This window comes from Centruroides vittatus, unplaced genomic scaffold, assembly GCF_030686945.1.
Source record: "Centruroides vittatus isolate TY-2023 unplaced genomic scaffold, ASM3068694v2 contig_482, whole genome shotgun sequence".
In the NCBI taxonomy this organism is placed as follows: domain Eukaryota; kingdom Metazoa; phylum Arthropoda; class Arachnida; order Scorpiones; family Buthidae; genus Centruroides; species Centruroides vittatus.
In genome coordinates, this window is record NW_027122272.1 from 1,557,375 (window position 1) to 1,581,655 (window position 24,281).

General features: G+C 32.7%; 1 protein-coding gene across 1 annotated transcript; it reads right to left on the reverse strand.

The window, feature by feature from the left end:
- Positions 1-4,833: 4,833 nt before the first annotated feature.
- On the reverse strand, positions 4,834-5,655 carry LOC136977901 (uncharacterized). The gene has a single exon (XM_067273492.1). It carries the CDS (start codon positions 5,653-5,655, stop codon positions 4,834-4,836), a length of 822 nt encoding a protein of 273 aa, XP_067129593.1.
- Positions 5,656-24,281: the final 18,626 nt, after the last annotated feature.

Genomic DNA, 24,281 nt, shown 5'->3' on the forward strand with positions numbered 1-24,281 from the left:
TTGTCATTAAGTTCGACTCTACTGAAGATACGACACACAATCCCCTTTATCGTCCATCCCGTCATCCTTTAACCACCAAAATTAATTACTATTAATCCCCCTAATATACAAATTTTCTTGCAAAATTTCAGAAATTTTTGACAAAAAACACAGGAATTATTAAGCCTCAAAGAGGGTGAACAAAATCGTGCCCCCCACACACACTAACATCCATACATACAGAAAAAAACTCCGAATTTTTTTATTTCTCGACGTTTCAAAAAATGTAAAAATCTTGGGAGATCATTTTTTGACAGATCGCCATAATCTCCTGTTATTTATAACAGAACCGGAAAGAAAAAAACAGTTGTGTATTTTCTGTTGAGTTTGTGACAACAGGCATTAAATTAATAGGAAAAGTAGTTTTGTCTGATAATATCGATGAAAAAAAGTCATGGGATTTTCATATTTTTCTGTTCTTTTTGTTTTTTGTTGTTTTTTGGGTGCAACATTCATATTTAATATCGGCTTGGGTTCTGATATATACAGATATTTTCACCTAACGCTTGTTCAGTGCTTTCATTAAAATCAGGAATCTAATAAGGTAGGAAAGTACCAATCTAGAATGATTGATCATAATTAAAGAGCAAATGTTCGGAATTACTCTATAGCAAATCTGCTACTCTCTGTGCAAACTATTGGGCAAATCTCAACCAAATTTAACACATATACTGTTCTAAGTACACGACTTCAATTCTCTAAAAAATTTTACTTCAAAATTCATTCACACGAACGAAATTTGGCGCTGCTGTCTCATTAATGTGCATATCATGTAATTTTTAAAAATTAATTCTGAGAGTTAAGAAACAAGCGCAATAATTTTATTTCAATTACAGATGTAGAATGTAAAATTAACGATTACATAAAAGATAAAATCCATGCTCTAAAACCCTCAATGCTGTAAAAACAGCATTCGCTGCACAGCACTCGACGGCAGAACTCAACTAACCTGCATGGAGTTGTGGTACATGTGAAATTCTGTCTTTTAAAACAGCTAGGCTGGAAATATTGCCTTGTTAAGCGAGATTCTTTCCAATTACTATAGTTCAAGAACCGGTTTACGCGATCTGTATCAAAACTGTAAAAAACGAAACAATGATGCACAACGGCCATACTATTGATATAATGTACAATAATGCTACAAAAGTCTTGCATACAGCGTATAGCGCGCTATAAACTATACGCAGAATGAGGGGTTTTATTTGTTTGTCATTCGATGCTACTGATCTTTAGAACTAAGCAGACAAACACGAACAGTAACAAAAAAACTTTATTAAAAAGGTGAGAACTGTCACCGACATCCTCGGCCAACACCCAGGCAAAAACCCGCGAACTTTCGCGCCTCCTTTTCACGTTGCCACCCAACTCTCGTTGGCAAGTGTTGCCAGGCAGTGTTCGGGATCTCTGGCGCTGGCGGCCACAGCTACTCCCCCACCAGTGTCTGCGACACGAAACGAGCGGGAAAGGATACATGTCGGCCAGAGCGTGTGGTAGTTTGTCGCGTTAGGGCTGGATTGTCTGTGGTACGTTTAGTTGGCGCTGGTCTTGGCATTGGAACGTTGGGGGTAACTGGTCCGACTCACTCGCTGCGAGAATAAAAGCCGGTTTCAGTCGATCAATACAAACTACAGTTTCTTTTCCTTCTATGCATAGAGTGAATGTCTTGCTACCACGTGACACGACTACGTAGGGTCCATCGTATGGAGGCTGCAAGGGCTTCCGTACAGCATCATTGCGAAGAAATACGTGGGAACATGACTGCAGTTCTTTGTGGATAAATGGGTTGCGGTAGGAGTGGTGCACCACAGGCACTGGTTTTAAGTTTGCCATCATCATCCTGAGTTTTTCGACGAAAGAACATGGATTGACGTCCTGAGAACCTGGAACGAAAAACTCTCCAGGCAGTCGGAGGCTGGTGCCATAGAGCATCTCAGCCGCGGTAGTATTGGTGTCTTCACGGAGCGCAGATCGTAATCCTAACAAGACTGTAGGTAGCACTTCCATCCATCTTTCAGTAGAGTGACACTTGATGGCAGTTTTAAGTGAACGATGAAAGCATTCAACAATGCCATTTGCAATTGGATGGTATGCTGTTGTCCTAACTCTTTGGGTACCAAAAAGTTGAGTGAGGGATTTAAATAAGCCAGATTCGAATTGCCGTCCTTGATCAGATGTTATTTGGGCAGGCACTCCAAAGCGAGATATCCAGCCTGAGTACAGGGCTGAAGCTACTGTTTCAGCTGCTATATCTGGCAACGGGATTGCTTCAGGCCAACGAGAAAATCTATCGATGATTGTGAGGCAATATGTTGAGCCGTTGGAAGGTGGCAATGGACCAACAATGTCAATATGAATATTTAAAAATCTAGCGTCTGGAACAGGAAAGGTTCCCAAAGGGCTAGCGACATGTCTCTGGATCTTCGACCGTTGACAACAGGGCCGGCCTTCTCGATAAAGGGGCCCGGGTGCAAGAAACTATTTGGGCCCAAATGTTTTTTTAAAATAAAAAAAATTTACAAACACGAACATATATTAATGCATGTTTATTTAAAGCGTGATTTTGTTCTTGCTAATACATTAATTACTTCAGAAAAATTACTAAAAATACTGCATTCTTGATAATGTTGGGGCCCCCTCAATCGCGGGGCCCCGGTGCGTAGCATCCGCCGCACCCCCCCCGATGGCCGGCCCTGGTTGACAAGAAATGCAGGTGCGAGACCATGTCTGGCAGTCTTTACTGATGGATGGCCAAACAAATTTTGCTTTTACCAATCTTGTTGAGCTCCTTACACCTGGATGGGACAGGTTATGGACAGTGTTGAAAGCAGTGCGACGATAACTAGGCGGAATGTATGGACGAATGCGACCTGTCGATACATCACAGTAAATTTCGACATCACTATCAGGAAGTTTAAACTTCTTAAGTACAAGTGATGAGTCACTTGAAGTCAGAAGAGACTGGAGCTCAGGATCTTGCTGTTGGTCTTTTGCAATTTTGCTATAATCTATAGATGGGCTACTAATTGATTCAATACGGGAAAGAGCATCAGCTGGAACGTTGTCGATCCCCTTTATGTGTCTGATGTCTGTTGAGAATTGTCCTATAAAATCAAGATGTCTCAACTGACGGGGTGTACACTTATCGTGTCGTTGCTGGAAGGCAAACGTTAATGGTTTATGGTCTGTGTAAATGGTGAACTGTCGTGCTTCCAGCATAAACCGGAAATGTTTCACAGCCAAATACACAGCCAGAAGTTCTCGGTCGTATGCAGAATACTGACGCTAGAGAGTTACTCAGTTTGCGGGAAAAGAACGCCAGTGGCTGGAGACCTTGTGCTGTAACTTGATGAAGGGCAGCGCCCACAGCAGAATCGGATGCATCGACGTGAAGTGCAAGGGTAGCACTTGGTGAAGGATGATGTAGTAAGGTGGCATCTGCTAATTGTGACTTACATGACTCAAATGCCTGAATCGAATTGTCAGTCCATTTAATCTCGCGCTGGTCGTTTCTCTTTGCTCCTTTAAGTAGGTCGTGTAAAGGAGCTTGGTGATGGGCCGCATGGGGTAGAAATCCTACGATAGAAGTTCAAGATGCCTAAGAACCTTCTCAGTTGTTTGAGGGTCTGTGGTCGTTTCTGTTGAGTTATGGCAGATACACGTTCTGGAAGTGGCATAACGCCATGTATCCTAAGAATGATACATGTGGGGCAGCAAAAGTACACTTGGATGCATTGATTTGCAAACCGTACTTGTCAAGGCGTTGAAACACTTGCCGCATGTGCATCTTATGTTCCTCCCACGAAGTGCTAGCAATGAGGATGTCATCTAGGTATGAAAAACAAAAGTTTAAGCCTTTCAAAACTTCGTGCATGAATCGTTGGAATGATTGGGCTGCGTTGCAGAGACCAAAAGGGAGGAAAACGAATTCAAATAGCCCAAATGGCGTTGTAATGGCTGTCTTTGGCACATCATCTGGGTTAACTGGTATATGATGGAAGGCTCTAACCAAATCGATCTTGGAAAATATTCGGGCTCCGTGTAGACTTTGACCAAAATCGTGGATGTGTGGCACTGGATAGTGATCGGGAACAGTTATCCTATTCAGGGCACGATAGTCTCCAGTAGGTCTCCAATCGTTACGGCCCTTCGGCACCATATGGAGGGGAGAAGCCCAGTTGGACTTTGATGGTCTGCATATACCTAACTCCATCATGTGCTGGAATTCTTGCTTTGCTACTTGCAGCTGAGCCGGATGCAATCTACGGGGTTTGGCAAATACGGGTGGACCGTGTGTCTCGATATAATGCATTGTGTTGTGCCTGACTTTATCTGAAAACGGTCGAGGACGAGTGAGATGTGGAAAGTCCTTGAGGATATCCTGCATTGGGGAATTGCTGATTATAGTTTTGACCGAAGTAGGTGGTCCTGTATAATATCTTCCTCGTGTAGTAAGGGAAGTCAGGGGGTCAACCAGTAATCTGTTTCTGATGTCGAGAATGAGTCCAAAGTTGGCCAAAAAGTCTGCACCGATTATAGGCTTCTGCACATCAGCTATGGTAAATTCCCATCTGAAAGAACGTCTTAAGTTGAGGTCAAGTTCTAGCACCTTTGTTCCATACGTCGAGATTTTAGAGTCGTTGGCAGCATACAATTCAACCTTTGTAGGCTGATTCTTAGTGCGATTGGGAATGATCGATAAATCTGCTCCAGAATCAATTAAGAAATTTAGGCCAGTTTTGTTGTCATACACAAACAGACGGCTATATTTAGGAGCCAGGCTGGACCCACAGGCCGTTACTGCGGCTGGCTGCGCTCGTTTCCCTGATCAGCAGTTCGGTCGAAGGAACACGGCGAACGACATTTCCTAGCGGCTGATCCAAACTTATCATGGTAGTAACAATATCCCTGACGATTGAGGCTTCTTCCTCGAGGGCGTGAACTAATGCGATACCTCGAATTCGGGTCATGTCGGTTTCTCTCTCTACTACGATAACGGGGACGAGCAGTACGCGATACATTAAGTTCTGCAACCTTCGTTGTGAGTTCTAAAATCTGCATTTCGAGATTTTTGATTACGGGATTTCCGGCTTCTAAGTTGATGCTGGCCAGTTGGGTTGGTTCTGTAAGTTCAGCAACCTTGTCAGCAAGGATGGCTAGCTTGTCTAGTTCATCACCGCTAACAGCCAGAACTGTCTGAATATTTTTGGGGAGACGTTGGAGCCACAAGTTTCTAAGAAATTCTTCGGTAATCTTGCCCGCTGAAAGCTCCCTCATTTTACGGAGTAAAACGCTGGGTTTCTGATCCCCTAACGCCAGATCTTCAAGCAGAATTTTAGCCTCTTTAGCAGCGGAGTTCTGAAAAATTTCGAGGAGTCGATCTTTGAGTTTAGTAAACGGAGCCTCGGCTGGACGGTCAAATACTAAGTCACTGACGTTAGATAGAATCTCCGCGTCCAGGGAATTGATTAAATAGTTGTACTTAGTGTTCTCACTTGTAATCCGATTAATGGCAAAAGCTGCGTCTAGCTGCACAAAAAATAATTTGATGTTGGTTTTAGTGAAGATAGGCATTTTTGCCTGTACACGTCCGATTTCCAACTCGTTCTGTTCCGCCATTTCGGGCGCCTAACTATGCGGGTACAAGGAAAGCGGGATAGTCTTTGATTAGGCTTAGCCCGAGTCACGCACTCTTAGTCGTCTTATTGAATTTACGATTCAGAAACTGATCATACCTGCATGTCCTGTTAAAAATGTTCCTTCATAGACACAGAGTTGTTCACTATCCAATTCAGTCGAAAGTCCAGGTAGTTCGTTAATCGCATCACGTTCGGGTCACCACTTTGTCATTCGATCCTACTGATCTTTAGAACTAAGCAGACAAACACGAACAGTAACAAAAAAACTTTATTAAAAAGGTGAGAACTGTCACCGACATCCTCGGCCAACACCCAGGCAAAAACCCGCGAACTTTCGCGCCTCCTTTTCACGTTGCCACCCAACTCTCGTTGGCAAGTGTTGCCAGGCAGTGTTCGGGATCTCTGGCGCTGGCGGCCACATTTGTTTATCGCTGTACTGAGTTTGCTGTAAAGTACAGTATATACAAGGTATAGCTGCCGTTATGCACCAGCCTTAAGCCTTAACCAGCAGAATTTTTATTTTTCAAATGTTTTCTGCTGATCGTACAACCATCACAGGATACAAGGTATATCATTAAATTCGAATATCAAATTTAAAAGTTAGAATTAAAAAAATCGTAACGGGCAATAATAACAGTATAAAAATTAATTAATGAATTAAAAAATAAAATAAAAACTACATGAGCACACTAATACTCAAACACCAAAACACTTGCTGAGCTTACTGCTATCTTTAATTTCTAACGTTTTCAACCTAATTTTTATAGGTCATCTTCAGGAAAAATTTATTACATTTCCACGTTCGAATATAAAGCTTTCGAATGCTCGCGACATTTAAAACTTTCGAATCTTTAAAAATTTTAACGGTTTAAATAATAAAGGATTAAACATTAAACCAACTACAAACACATTAAAAACATTACCAATCAACAAACATAAAATAAATAAATATTGTATCAAAAGTAGATTAAACTAGTTATAGCTGCCATGTCCTTTCTACGGGTTTTTTAATCCCATTTGTTTTTCTATTATGTATTTTCATGCCGTTGGAAGATTATTTGCGTCTTTTGCATTTAAACACTTGTCTTCTACCTTACTCTTATATATTTCTACTTTTTCCATCCCTAACGCAATCGTCGGGGAATGGACTGCCTTTACTATTCTCGCTTCATCCCATTTTACGTTGGCTCCTTCCGCTTGTCCCATGATCGCTAAAATGGTGTTATTATGCCCTTTTTTTACATCATATTTGTGTTCTTTTATACGTGTTGCCAAATTACGTCTAGTTACTCCAACATAATCTTTTGTCATTCCTAATTGCTCATTCTCAAAGGGAATCTTATAAACTCCCGCCTTATCTTGCATTCTCATTGCGTCCTTATCGTTTCTAAGTAATTGTATATGCTTGGGGCTCTTTTATATATCATTTTTGTGTTTTTATATCTACATAACTCTTCTATCACTCCTTCCATTTTTCTGTCGTACGTGAACTTGCTGATCCGATCCTCTCTATTAAATCCTCTGTGTTTATGCTGTTTGTAACTCTTAAGCAATCCTTCTATTACGTTCGCTTTATAACATAACTGCTTTGCCACTTTTTTAATTCTGTTAATCTCCTTAATTTGATCTCGTACGTCGGTGCAATATACGTACGCCCTTTTAATAAGCGCTTTAAACGCTGACATCTTATATTTGAACGGATCATTCGACCACGCCGGTACATATAAGCGGCGCAAAATACTAGAAGTACATAAATAATATAATAAAAATAAACAGATATACAAATAGGATAAAATACGGTAAATATATAAAAATAATAAAATATAAAATAACAGTAATAATAATAATGCTAATTAACCACAACCGTAGAGGTTCAGATTTAGTTGTGGTAGCAGCCATGTTGAAAACGATAGGCAATTCATTCTGTCATGCGAGAAATGTCGCAGTAATACCTAGCATTATCTTACATAAAGATTTTAGTGTTCAGATAACTCTGCTGCAATATTGAAATGACGAAGTTTTGGAGCATATCTCAGTATCAGCATTAACAGAACATGTTAGTAGTCCAGTTGCAGAGTTATTTTCAAAAAATAAAGGCCAATGATAACAGCCTCATCGCTCCACGGATTGTGCCAGGGCCACGCATTATCAATCATCATGTGCTACGAATGTTATGGCAAATGTTTTCCGCTTATCATTATCACCAGAAAGCAGTTCTTAAGTGATAGCTTGTAAAGATAAAAATGCAAAATTAATCTTATATTGCAGAACTTCTCACATTATCCTCTAGGGCGTGTCTAATTGCGGCGATATTGTGCGTTCACTACTGCTACCATAAAAATTTTCAAATCTGTGTCTTCCGTTTTCAGATGCCCAATCGGTTTGCGACTCCTTTCCTCCAGTCCTCTCAAAACGAAAAATAATTTTCTTAAAATTCCCAATAATCAGGGGGCGTCTTCTTTAAATGCCGAAATTCCTTCCGAGCTGGCAGAGTCTCTATATTAAATAACGAAAGAAAGTAAGAAAGAAAGAGCTGGTATTGCTGTTCTGTTGATAGAAGAGTTTAAGAAGTAATGGACGATTATAATTGTTTACCGGCAGAAGAATTATGAACGTTTTGCGACTCCTTTAGTGAAGATCTCCGTCTGATCTCGTGAAGATCTAGTGATGATATCTCCCGAACTCCGTTTTGTCGAGTTTGGTTCCGTATGTTTCACGATCCGATAGTTAATTCCGGTTCGATGAAAGTACACCTCCACATTCAAATTGTTACACTATTTACAGTTTATTTACAATATGTAGAATATACAAGTTTGAAAACATAATATTCACTGGATAACAGCAGGTGGTGTCTTACTACTGATTGGTTACCCGGAACTACACAGCTTTTGGGGAGGCCTCAGTCACTTGGGAGTTGGCTCAACCGTATGGCCGTCCTGTCTCTACACTAACCCTTCTCAGAGGAATTCCTAAGAGGAGAACACCCTCTCTACACCTCACGGGCTTCCTAAGTGTCAGAGACTACTACGTATTCGGTCTCTCGCCCTTCTCCCCGTTTCTCTCGCCACTCTTACTATTTAAAGAGTTTTTCGACGACAACTTACGACCAATCAGGGTTCTTCCTTTCCTTTCAAAAACGTCGGCTCTTACGAAACAGCTCACCGTAACGTCCGTCACTAGTTTACATTCTTTTCTAGTCGACTAACATGTGGTAAACACATTGACGCCTGCACACAAGTCCCATAAACAGAGACGCTACTCCCTTTGTCTCCCCGACTGTTTACAAACACAACGCCAGGTGGGACCAATTAACAAGGTCGTGTCGCCTTTACCCCTACTCTGTTAAAAGCGATCCTTTACCCCTTTTATACCCGAAATTCGTTAGAAAACGTACACAATGTACACATTAAAAGAATAGCAGCGCCAAATTTTGCTGTACTGGATAAATTTTCAAATAAAATTTTTCCCGCAGTTTGAAACCACATACCAAGGACAGTATGTATACCAAAGTTTGATTGATATTTGTCTAATGCAAAGTAGTTCTTTTTACGGAGGTTCTGAATGCCTACTCTTTAACATCATCTTTATAAAACACTACTTTGGTCTAACTGAGTATGACGCGGAGGGACGAAGCAAAGGCTATAACATTCTAATGAAATAGGAAAAGAAGAAACTGCACATGACTATCAATCTCTGTAATTTCAAAAGAGGATAACAGAAGTTTCAGTCATTCAAGACAGCTCAATTCGCAAATATTTTACGAACAAGTATCCCGAGGTCACGTATGTATGGGAATCTCAATGGATGACATCATCTGTAAAGATAACAGTGAACGAAACTGCATATCTATCAGGATATTAGAGCAAAGTAAGACAGACGAACCTATCAGTCGTGTATTGATTTTGACAGAGGCACAAGAAGCCACTTTCATCAAAAGTAGTAGCCTATGTTGAGAGTCCAAAGAAATGAATATCGTAGTCTTGTTTCATGTCACGAACTACGATGTCCTCTTATTCATAATACGAGGACATTTGACAACATGCATTAATTATGTTATTTTGTGTTCGTATTAATCAGCCTCGCGCAGAGCACAAAGTTAACCAGAATAATCATTTATTAATATACAGTGGAACCCCGCTTAACGAGCACCTCGTACAACGAGTATTTCACATAACGAGCAAAACAAATTGTAAGCCTTACCTCGCTTAACGAGCGATATTTCGCATAACGAGTGATGAGGAGAGGGGAAGTCCCGAATTGTGCGCATGCGGCATGCTCCATCAGTCTGTGTTTTGCACTCGTTTCCCTAGCATCTTAGTGTCGCTTGTCATCACATATTTTTCCAAACTTATGTTCACACATATTACTTATAAACATCAACAACCAAAGCCTGTTATATAATAAACACGCCAAACGATATGCCAAATTTTTGGGTCATTAAACGTAATGACCGATCCCAAGTTAAATTTTAGAAATGTCTGAATTAAAAATTAACAATTTATAATTATTAAATTTAATACGAGATGAAAACATAACTGCCTACCTCTAGTCAAATTAATTAATTTCTAATATTTAATTATAGACTCTATATAACCCAAGAATTTGGCATATCGTTTGGAGTGTTTATCAAACATGTTAGCTGTGATTATTATTATTTTTTTTTTTTTGTTTCTGCAGCTCGAACTCTCATTCCAGGATGGTTCATTCCGCGCTAGAAGAAAAGATGGTGATGATCCACGCTCCTTAACAGTGTATATTGTACAACTTTTTTTTAAAATAAACGTTATACATAAAACATTTGAGCATTTTTTTCGGCGTGGAACGCATTATTGTATTTTACATTAATTTCCATGGGAAAAATTGTTTCGCTTAACGAATGTTTTGCATTACGAGTAAGACTGAAACGAATTATGCTCGTTAAGCGAGGTTTTACTGTAAAGGTTTAAATAAGACATTCAAGACCAACTTACGTTGAGGTTGCCGCCAATAAATTAAAATCGAAAACGTTTTTAATTTATTAAAACATTTGTTGCTGGATGATTAAAGGTGCAAATTTTCATATTAATAAAAAAGAGGATTACAAAAAGAACAATGTTGCCAGCTTTTTTAAAACAAATAATAATTATATTTGATACACTTAACAAATTAGTCCATTAATACAGTACATTGTATGTAAACAATGGACTTTTGAGCAGTGAGTATTTGTCAGACTACATTGTGTGCTACCTTCTCTTTACTGTATTTGCAGAATATTGATAAATGTAAGCGTTGTTGTAAGTTTCCTTCAACTTATAACTCTGATTGTTTAGATCTAACTGTCGAAATGCTAATGGTTTTATAATAGTGTGAAATAATGTAATGAAGTTCTGGTATGATTTGAATGCACTCATTCTGTTAAAAGACGAAGCCGACACTAATTAATATTTAATATGCAATATTACAGTATTTTTTAATGAAGAAAAGTTTGTCTTTTAGAATGAAAATGCTTCATTCTATAGAGATCATAGGCCTAGTTCTATAAACCTAACAATCCGCAACTAACGAGTGTGGATAAACATGGAACCTTCTAGAAGAGTTCGTGACTATGTTGAATGTCATCATCACAGAAGTAACAAATTAAAACTCCACCATTCACCTGTTAAACTCAGCTAACTGTCAATAAGAACACAGCTTAGATAAACGAAAATAATTTTCATTAATTATAACAATCGGTTATGAGGTGGCCTACCAGTGGTCAAATGGATAAACTCTGGTGCCTTGCCAAAGAGCTGACAACGTGGATGTTGTTGTTTGTTAAGTTATGGCAACGCAACACTAGGGCGATCTGCCTAGGGCGGATGCCTTCCGGGAGGTCTTTTAAGGGAAACTGGCCCTTATTTAGGCGTTACAGACGTGGATAAACCCCGGAAAACTCCACGTGGCCAGCCCGTCAGAGCGAGGCGCGAACCCACGACCGAACTCCCAGTGGGCAACGTGGAGTTTTCTGGGTTTTCTCCACGTGTCTAATATCTAAGTAGGTACCAATCTGCTATAGAAAGAACTCCCTGGAGACAATCCATCTTAGGCAGATCGCTTATGGGTGAATTATTCACCACCTCTCCTGACCCATCGGTCATGAGTAGCCTGCTTCTGAATAGCATAGGAACGGCGTATGAGTAGCTGCGCTTTGCATCTCCAATGGATAATCAGTGATAAAACTCGCTTATCTACAAATATAACTTTTAAAAAAATCCGAATACTTTCTATTTAATTGAAATATTACTTACATTTCAACATAGAGCATAATTCCATCTCTTCGCATGCTTGAGATTGTTTCATACTTTGTAACATAGGCTAATTCAAATAATACATCCACGTGGCAGATCATTACATTGAAATGTTGTTTCTGACCATTTGAGAGGGTTCGATCGGTCACGAAACACACAGCTCGAGAAGTTTCAAAGCATCACTAAATAAGCGCGTTAATCTTGACTTGCGGATGGGGTCATCCATAGATCGTAGCGTCATATTTGCTAGCAAAGTCGTCGTTATACGCAAGAGTTTATGCAACCGGCCCATAATCTATGGCGAAGCTATTATATATCAATCGGAAAAGATTTTTCTATACGTTCGTAGCGGGAACAAAAGTATTGAGAGCGAAATAAAAAACGCATGAAATTATATCAAAATATCGATAAACAAAATATGAATATATGACTATAAATATATCTTTTTAAAATTCGTTTATATAGCATTAGTCTTGAAACATGCTCTGATAGTTAGTGTAAGAACTTCAGATTACAGTCGCAGGGAAATCGGTGCAAACAGTTTCTGTAAAACAAATGCATTTGTGTTAAAGACATTGAAAGAAAAACAAGTTAATATTGTCATATTGTTTTCATTGATTTCTATTTTTATTTTGCTTTCTTTCCTTATTTTTTTTGAACTCAATTAAATTCAGAGTTTGATTTTGTTTCCTTCTTTTTTCTGTTTTTATTCGTCATCTAACTTAATTTGGTTATTGGATCAGCAAAGTTTAAATTCCTACTTTCTAATTAGCATATTAAATTTCTGATTTTGATTTCGTTTCCTTTATTGGCTTGCAAATTTTGCTTTATTTGAGTCCTTTCATTATATTTTATACTGCTTCGATCCACTTATTATTTAATATTTATTAATTATTAATAACACAATTTCTTTAATTATTAAGTGATTCATGATTTAAAAAAGCATTATAAAACGATAATTAAAAATTCTTTTTTAGATTTTTGTTAAGTTCTTTAACCTTTCAAAATAATATTTTTAAAAAGGTTAAAAAATTAACCGGTTCTATTTTCGCTTCTGAAAAAAATAGTTCAAAATACAGAGTAATAATAATTAACTTAAAAGTTTTTTGAAGTGTTAAATAAAACTATAATTTGACATTTATTATACAAATAATTATATTAATTTTTAATTAAAATTTTATATGAATTTAAACATTATGTCCATTTGTGGAAAAATATAATTTCTGAAAGCTGTGTATACTAGCGGCAGAGTGGATAAAACCATTGAACATTGGTAGGTGGTAGCGGGTTCACGTCTTACTAACAGGATGGTTGGGTGGAACCAAGGTGTCTAACATAAAAATAGGGACCAATTTTCCATAACAGTTCTCCCAGGAGGTACTCCCATTAGGAGGTCGTCCATAGGTTTGCTCACGGGCTTTGGCAACGTAATTTTATTTGCATTTTCTGTCTCGTACCATTTTGCAATCCTAATTAAGTCGATATTCATGACGAACATTCAATCTAAACTTTAGAATAAAGTGTAATATATTTCTAGTTTGCATTAGCATATATTATTTTACTATCTAGGGTGCTAACAATATGGAGTATATTGGTACTTAGCAATCTTAAAGTTTGTATGCAACTCATAAGAAACACCGGAAGCCTGTGATTTTCCCTTCCATCCCGCATAGGAAATGTTACTTATCACGACCTTATATCATCAATCTAATCCTAAATGCTCATTTATGAATGAGATAAATCAAAGATAAATGTATGATATGCTGTTTTGTGTACTAAACTGGATTAGTTATAGAGATACACCATAATAATCTTTGCTTATTGCGTGTATAGGGAGTACCTCCTGGGAGAACTGTTATGGAAAATTGGTCCCTATTTTTATGTTAGACACCTTGGTTCCACCCAACCATCCTGTTGGTATCTTTGCGTGGACTTGATCCAATCTAAGAATCACAATCCGTAATAAGTTCAATAAGCGATTTATAATGACTAAAGCTTAGTTTAGCTTTAGTCATTATAAATGGCTTATTGAACTTATTTAACTTATAGCTAAAAAAACAACGAAATAATGGAAACTTGCCACAAATGTCTAATATTAGAAAATTAGAGATTTGACGAAAATACAGCTCTGTCTCTTCGTAAAATGAAGTGATAAACTGTCTTCAATTTAGTTAACGTTAATGTCAATTAAGAAATTTTTGCATTATCTACAGAACATTAAATTGTTTTGTTTTTCTACAAATATTTATGGTGAAAAATCTTCGCATAAAAGCAAAATAACATTTTATAAATACTAAAACATGTGCTTAATCTAAAATTAAAAACTTTTTCTGGTGACGATAACGTTTTCATAAACTATTGAAATATTTATTATAATGAAATATTGAACAAATAACACAAAACACAAATAAACGTTTGATTTAATTTGAAAAACGTGTAATTGTAATTATATATCTAACGAACAATAAATTCGAATATTACTTACGAGTAAGAGAGTGATAGAATTATTAATAAGTAGGCTACTTAATCTCCATAATACCTTCATTGTTGTAATTAAAATAGAAAAATGTTGCAATCGATATCTTTTGAAGACAAGGTTGCCAAGGATGAGTACCGTAAGAAAAGCCACTTCACTGCTTCTCATATTTTATCAAATAATTTTAAAATATCTGGAAATAGCAATAATTTCTTTAATATCTAAAAAGAATTGTCAATATTTATATTATAAAAAACTAATACAAATTGATAATTTTCTAGCTTATAAGTCAAATGAGAAAAGCGTGTAATCGAATCAATTTTAATCGTTTATTCTCAAATTTAATTGGATTATTATCTTAACAGAAAAGTGTTTTTTTTTATTGGTGATTAGTTCTTACGAGGCAGTAGCGAACTACAGATTTTTCATAACCGGCGCAATTTTGACCACTACCAATGACCCCGAGTCAGAATGTGAATGAGGGATAGAGAATAACGCCCACATAAGCTGTACTTCTCGCAATAATTTATGAATGTCTGGATCGAATTCTGAGCTGATAAAATGTCATTGCACTACCATAAAACGATAAGATGATACCTTACCGTGCAACCAACCGACTGAAAGCAAAAAGTCTATTTCTAATATACGATGACATTCTTATTATTTGATTCTAATAATAAATTTCTGTTGATTGTATTCATGTCATTCTTAATTTTATTTATTCTTCCTTTTCATTGAAACCTATCGCATTTCCTTACGACTTTCAAAATATTCATTGAAAATATCATAGATGGAAGGTTTCTTCTACTAATAGTATTATTTCTTACATAATCAGACATTTATTCAATTAAAACCAGTATTTTTTACATTATTATTAATCCATCATTTCATTAAATAAAATTTGTTTAGCTTTGTCATTTTCTATTATTTCTTGTTTTGTTTCTGTTAATATTCTTCATATGATGAAAGCTTAATAGAAAATGCATTTTCTTACATTAGAATGCAGTACATTAGTTATCATATTTAAAAATTCATTCTGCAAATCTCTTTAAGAAAGTATTTTACTAGCATTGTCCTTCTTGGAACTTAAATAAAAACTTTCTAAAACACAAATTTTACTTAAGTAATAATAAAGGAAATTGACAGTTTCAAGCATCTCTTAATTTTCTTTTCTTGTCATTAACATTTATGACGTTCCTAACTTCAAATATTATATTCAAGCAAATATAAAAAGCTGCTGCATCATGTCTTTTAGATTCATTGGTATTCTCAGTAGAACCGAATCTTCTGATATCAGTATTCCTTTTAGAATTTTACTCAGAAGTATTTTCCCTGGTTTATCCTATCTCATTCGATGTTGGGAATCTTAAAACTTTTTCTTGTGTAACTATTTCAGATTATAATCTTTGATTTGAAATAATGTTAACATGGAGATAAATTTATTGAGGAGAGAGCCTTTGCTTCTAAAGTTTTCATGATTTAATGTAAACAACACATTTGCGATTTATTTTGGTAAAACATTTAATTTTGAATAATTACAATGAAATGATATTAAAGATATTTAAATTAGTAATGATTTTATATGAAAAATTACTAATTCTTGAATGCAGATATAAGAAAAAATTATATTTGAAACATAATATATTAACTCAAAATTATTTCATATTTTTATAATAAATATTTTAAATTTTCAAAAACATAAACCGTGGTTCTTGTTTAACAGTAAAGACTCAAATTCGAAATTTTAATTATACTTTTTCCCCACTTAAAAATTTAATATCAAATTTATATTATAAGCATTTATATTATATATATTATATTATAAGCACTTGAGACATTTATTGTCTCACTTTGTTTTCGAATAATTTTGAGAAAAAAAAAATCTGTTTAGATGTTTATTGTTTAAATATTCATTAAATATGATATTGTTAAATGTCAATGAACCAATCAATCTTTATTGACATGGGAGAAGTCCTTTAAACAGAAATACATTATATTATAATAAGTATAAAAATACAAAAATTCAAACCGTTTGTTGTAATGCAAACATAAAAGTACATTATTTAGAACAAAACCTCATAACTTCTTCAAATATTTTGAAAACAATGATATTTCAATCAACCGAAAAACGAATATTATAATAAATAAGTTAAATAATTATAACAAAAGTTAATAATTATACTGATTTTTAAAGATTTTTTCCAGAAAATTCACATCTAAACAGAAGATGAAAAATAAGCTCTTAGAATAAATCGATATCTATCATTTATCTGTGCTTTCTTATTCTTCTAATCATCGTTATTGATACATAAAATTTATATATTTACATGAAAATAAAGTTTCAGTTTATTTTAAAACAAATTGCAAAACGTACTATTTTATATCGCTTTTATATAGCAAGAAAATTTGTGAATTTTAGCACATTTTCTTTACAATAAAATAATAATACAGTGATTAATTTGAAAGAGGCGTAGTCTATAATTCGTATGATCGCTTAAAATAATTATATAATTCTTTTAAAATATTAATCGATACATTCTTACTTTTCTGAATAGTTTCTTTTTTCTCAACTCTACAGTTTGTTACTTCATCCAAAAATACGTAATTTATAAAAAATCATTTAATTTTATACTTTACAGTGAAACAATTAAGAGTGTAAATATATTTGTTTATTTATTATTAAATATACATATATTTCTTTGTTTTATTTATTAAATTGTTATTTTACAAAAAATGTTTTAATCTTAAATCGAAAGAATACGCTATAATGTATCGAGTTACCATGTTTTAATATTCTAGTTTCTCAGTTTGCTGAAAATGCTTTCCTTTGATTACCTTTAGATGTCTGTTTTAAATAATAAATAAGCAAAGTGATGTAGGTAATTTTGTAAAATTAGATTTAACAGATAATAGTAATTACTGAAACAAATCGAATTGCAGAAAAGTATTGATCTTGCGTTACTTCGCCGCCATAATTGTTAAGACCATTTCTCCGAAGTTTTAGATGTTCATCAAAGCGGTTTAAATTCACTATAAGTGAAATAAATGGCATGCGCTGTGTTCATTCCTTCTGTCTCCTCTCGCAAAACACCAAACAAATCTTAATTTCACCTCAAGATAATGAGTAGACGTTGATAAACGGCATCATTATAATATCTTAACTTGAACCAGACAAAACTCGGTATTAAGACAAGCAATTCTTCTCCATTATTTGTTTTCATTTAGATCAAACTAAATTGAAATTTATGGTATACTTTTAATTATGCTAAAGAGAAATGCAAATTAAAAGTAAGAAGTAGGTATAATTAATCTTGAGATACAATTGACAGAATTATTGTATATAGTTATTTAATTAGATTTCATTTATGATGATTAAACACCTGATTGATGTTAATTAACAGATAAATTTTAGTTTTGTAACATTTGCAAATGAAAAGTTAATTTATCTATTTATAAATTGAATGACTTATGATATATATTTAATGAGATCTTGCTGTTAGATTTATTTAGATCATAATTAATTTAGGTTTATTTTTATATAAAATAGTATTTTGAACTATCAATGTTATTTACTGTATCATTCCAAAATAATTAATATTGTGGTATAATATTAATTTAAAAATTAATTAAATACCCATTATTATGAGCTTCATTCATAAAAATATAAGGAACATTTCGCATAACTAGTGGATATATTAGATTTATCATTTATATAATATAAATGCTATAATTCAGATAAAGTCTTGCATAAATACACAGATAGACAGTATCTACATTTCTGTACAAATAAATATATCTATGAATTTTGAACAAAACATTGAAATTATATGGAATATTTGTATTATTTAATTTAAAATTTAAAAAATTTTTTTCTTATGTTAACATTATCTTTAAATATTGATAGCCTATATAAAATTATGATATTAATATTGATTCACATGAAACATTTTGTCTGTAAAATCAGTTATTTTTGAATAATTAACATTATTTTTTATAAAATTAATGTACCGGCGATACTTTGTTAAAGTGTCGTTTAAAAAGAATAATAAAATCAAATTAGTTTTTCAAATTGAAATGAATATACAGCCATTTAAATTTAAAAGCAATTAAAACCTTTCTGTTGTTATTTTAAATAAAAAGAACATCTATTTTACTATAGTTCTTCCTTAAACAAATAATTTTTCAGATTTAATTTAAATGGAAAATCGAATTATATCTATTAAAAGTTTAAAACAATAGTAAAAAGTATAAGGATATTCTTATAAGTAAGTATTTGATTCGTAACTATTTATACGTATTAGAATATGAAATATCTAATAAATACAGCAGAATATTATTCAAATTCTCTCTAATCCAAAGTGTGATAAAGAATAAGAACATCAAACCAGACATTGTTCGCGTAAAATGTAATTATCGTTACGCTTCACTACTCTCTTTGTTCTCCTCTCGATGACGTCATTCGATCGGTTTTTCCATTCCCTTCCCACAGAATTGAATTGTTATGTCAAATTGCTTTCCATCACTAAAAAATATCCACCAATCGTAATTTAATAAAGGAACACGTGTCGTCTGTAGACCAGATAAAATGTATTTAAAAACTGAAAAACTAAAGAATCACATTTCACATAGCCACTTCTGAAAAATAAAAAAAAAAAATAAAATAAAAAGAAAAAGATAATAGCAATCCAAAGAATTAAAGAAAAATAGTTCCTGGAGATATTGTTACAGTTTAATTACAATTTCGGTTTGCATTCATTCAAATAAGTTGAGTTTAAACAACAAACGATAAAATTACTTATTTCACATATGTAATGGTCATACTACAATACGCTCGAGGACAACAATATCTAGCTTCATACTTTCAAATAACATTTCTATTTTCACAAAGGACAATTTACCTAATATACCGAATATAAGAAAACTAAGCAATTTTATTTTTTGCGAATATATTCAAATATTGCTATAAAATAATTTTAAAGCGTTTTTGTAACTACTTATTATCTAATTTTGCAATATTATCAACTTTCGTATTTTATCTCCCTCTCTATAATTATATTCCTTATCAATTTAAAAATATTCCAGAGTTCATTTCAGTAGTTTTTTCAATTTTCATCCTTCTTTGTTGATAACAAATTCATTGAAATACTGTCTTTTCTTTCATAGTTTTTTTTACAATTAAGCTACTGTTGCTTTTATTTCAGTAACCAAGAGTAATAACAATTCTGTAATTATTACACTTTTTTCGGCATCTCATTTTAAAGTTCTAGTTTATTTAAACTTTATTATTTTTTACAGATGATTGTCTCCATTTATCAACACGAATAGAATATTTTCAAGCGCTATGTAAGCAATATACAACGTTAAAGTTTTATTATTACAACAAACAATATCTGACACCACAACACTAATCAATCTAGCACCGACATACAACAGAAGAAAATTAGCATCTGTTACGACCTGATAATATGTGTAAATTCCGATCTATTCAGTCTATATTTTTGTGCTTATATTTACATTTAATAGCTAAATTTTTCATTCAAATTTTATTGCTTTAATATAAAGTTTTATTCTTTAAATTGGGAATAGGCCTATTTAAGTGTTTTAAAGTAAATTCATTTTAATGTTCTCTTATTAAGATTAATTCTGTGAGATTGTAACAATTTTGAACTATTTAAATTATATGGTAAACTTATAATTAAAATACAGCGAAATCTCTGAACAACGGTCACTGACAGGAACATAAAAAATGGCCGTTGTTTTAGGTTATTTTGTATGCATTTTTGCTCAAGAAACTTTTTGGAAAAAATAAATGGCCCCTATTGGTATTTCGACTGTAATTTAAAATATATGTACAGTATATGTTAAAATAATTTAATTAAACGTGTTTAGGAAATGATTTTAAAAAGTAAAATATTTTGATTTTTAACCTATTCTTGGTTCTTTATCTAATTAAATTCTTTTAATATATGAAGTATTTGTTTTATCTTATAATTTTTGTCAATATTACTTAACAAATTGTAATTTTTTTAATCAATTCTTCGATTTATATCAAATATACCTATTTCAAATTACTTACATAACTATTACTTTCTATTTAGGAATTGTTAAAATTTTAGTTTGTATAACTTTCATGAAAATTCTATTAATAACTTTCAGAGAATGGCATAAAACTTTCTCATTTCGTACCTATCAAATGTCTTATTCAAAATATGCTTTAGTTCTAATGGAGAAATTTGATCAAATTAAAAGGTTTTTGGAAACATTTATTTTTACATATTTTGAACTTTAGATCTATGTCATAACTGTTGCTGTAGCTCTATCAAAAGAATAGTAATTATCGATAATAATCTGATGATTAATGTTATTACACAAAATGAAGAATGAAATTTAATGCTCTAATGAAGTTTAAATTCTATGAGTCAACAACATTATGGACATTAGAAGCTATTGTATAGAACTAATTAAACGTAAAGACAGATAATATTCAATTCTAAACAGCAGATAATTTTATTAAGTCTAATTTAGTAAATATATTCTCATAGTCAAACAAGATAATAATTAATAAATATTCTTTTGTAACATATGTATTTTTTTATTTATTACAAAAAGATACAGCGATAAATGTTGTTTTATAATCAAAACTTAAATTATTTGTTTCGAAAGATTTAATACAAAATATATGTGACTGTCGTTAATACGATTTATCATTTGATTTAATAGCTTTATTACTTACTTTATAAATAAAAATTATATAAATTGTGAATAAGCATTATATAAATGATATTACTTATATTTATAATTCAGATAATTTTCTAGAGTGACTTTGTTGTCAGTTAATTACAACTATTACTTCGTTTAGAAAGTATTTGACAATGTTGTTTTACATTTAGTTGTGCCTGTTCAATGTTTGCCCTACCGACCTGGGACATAATGAATCTAACAAACATTATTGTGTTAAACCCTCTTACAAGTGAAGTAGCCAAATATGCGATCGATTGAAGCGTTGCAGGCTGTCACTATTCTCTGTTCAATCAGGTCTAATCATCAACCTAAGTGACATTACTGTAATATCCGGATAATTCCCTTGAGTTTGGTAAATGTCTTGCAATGGCTTATGGCCCCTGTATTAGAATATCATTAGTAAGAGTTAGCATGTGACTGACAAATTATACTAAAAGGCTTACCTTGTTTATATTTTTCTCAAATATTTTAATATACATGAAGAAAAATACTTGTGTTATTTTTATATTGTAAAGATTTTGTATTTTTTATAACTTATACTCAATACATAATTCGGTATAAAACGATATTATTAAATTTAAAAAATATTATTGCAATTTTTTTAGCAGGCTATAGTCCATAATTTTATCTTCCTTATTCATTACAATAGTCATAGTTTAGTTGTGAAGTTTTTATTAGCTAATACATTATATTAGAAATAATTCCGTCACATGTAAGAAATTCGATAACTTTTTAAGTATGAGATATGCTTTAATGAAATATATAAACGATCGTTACATAGTTTTGGAGTAACAACGCGTATCATCAAAGGAACAGGGACAACACCACTCTGGTGCGAATACTCTTCGACAAACGCCGTATGGAACAAAGCAGAAGCTCTCGAGTCTCTTAGAACCAACCACCTCACTGTTAAGTCTACATGGATCTACGAAAGAAGCTTGGCAACTAATCTAATCAATCGTACAAACTCAGACAACTGAACATCTTGGAAGTGGCTAAAACGTTCTCTAGCTAATTTCCGTAGAGTCCCGTTAAAATAACATCACCTCATTTTATTTTATTTTAATTTATTTTATTACTGTTAACAATCTCTCCTTGTCTTTTATTTTATTTTGTATTCAAAAAATATCTGTGCATTCTATTTGATTTTCCATAGCAACGTGTTCTTGTTCGTCTTTGCTAAAAATGAAGGAGATAATTTGAAAGTACTTGAAAGCTATGCAATGATTGTTTATATATTCCGTTAAAGCATATCTCATATTTTTGTATTAGCTAAATATTAAGGAAAGTAGAATGTATTATATTGATTATTTCCATTAGGCAGCAGTGACAGCATCTCGACTAATACATTTTATCCATTATGAGAACACGTTTTTATCTTTAAAACATATTTCTCATCAACTAATGACTAATTTACGTCAGATTTCCATTGAATTAGCTGTATTCTTTCAATATGTTAGGAGGAAATTTTTATCAAACAGAAAATTTAATTTCAACACAAACTCAGACAACTTTATTGCTTTAAACTTTTGTTTAAAGCAATAAAGTTGATTCACAGAGACATAAGGTGCGTTTGTCATAATATATAAGAAAATTTAATTCTCAAAATTATAATATATTTCAACTAATTCTAGATATATGATCTAATGTATTGTAATGAGATGCATACAAATCAAACAAATCCTCCGAGAACTTTATGTGAGGTTTCAATTTCTGCAAGCTTTGATGTTCCGATATGCCAAATGATACTATTTTATCTCATCGATACATTATTTCTTGACAATTTAAATAAAAAAATTGTTTAACTTTCAAACTTTCATTTTAACATCGTTCGATTTTTCCACAATCGTAACTTCTGAAGTAAAAATACCAAAAACATTTTAACTAACGTGTTTTTCTCGTTAATTCTTAAAATAATTTCAGGTAGATTTATTTAAATATTTTGTATAAATATCTTTAAGATTGTTGATTTCATCTGAGAGACACTGCGAAATCTCATCATTCAAATGATTCCCCATCTAGAAAATCCATTTCTACTAGGACTGCTAATAAATTTTAATATATTATTTATAAATTGCTAATAAAATTACTTTGATGATTATTACGGTAATTTACATTTACTCTTATTATCGTTATAATTATTAATCAAATACAGCATGCAATTTTTTGAACGATTTCTAGTCTCCTATTCTAAACAGATATAACATTTCTTCGTCACATACTAGACTACAGTCGAACGTGCTTCTGTAGAAAAATGGAATCAACTGGTAAAAAAGTGCTTCCAAGAAAAACTGGGAAAAAAATGCCTGTTGATAGTCAAGAATAAAAAAGCCTTGCAACGTGCATTCCATAAAATATAAAAATTGATTTTATAAACTAGCCTTTATCTTTTCTATTTATTTTAAATTGGGAGATGTTGTTTAATTATTATGCCTTTGTGTCCTTTTTTAACTTAATTTAAAATTTATTTTGTATACTAGTACTTTTTATATATTAACAGGACTTATTATACTGGAAAATGTGGATGCAGATATTTAGTCTTACAGATCAAAAATGTTTTTTATTTAGTTCACCTGAACACATACACTTTAAACTTGTGTTTCGGACTTGTTCGTCCCTCCTCAGCAGGTCTTTAAACGACACTTTCTACAATTAACAATAAAACATTTCTTGATACAATTATAACTAAAATTAGTTAAAAACACAAAACATTTCCCGACAATAAATTAAAAATTCTTACAAATTCTGTATTTCCGAACTTCTTTACATTTCCAATTAAACTCAAATGGGAGATGTTGTGTTTATTTAAATATTCTTAACATTGACTAGATACGTATGCATTTTTTATGATTCTGTATAATAATTTTAATAATGTCATTAACAATTTTTATGTTATTTTTGCGTTTATGTAGTCAGTTATTGTAATAACATAACTGAGTTGAAAATGTAAGAATATTTATTTTTATTATTGATTTACTTTTCAACATTCACCTCTTCAATTCTTATTATATCAATAAGTAAAATAGGTAATATTCTTTATAAATAATTTTAGTGCAAATATCATTCTAAAATTTAATTAAAATTATAAATAAATGTTAAATAAATAATATTTTGGTATTATTA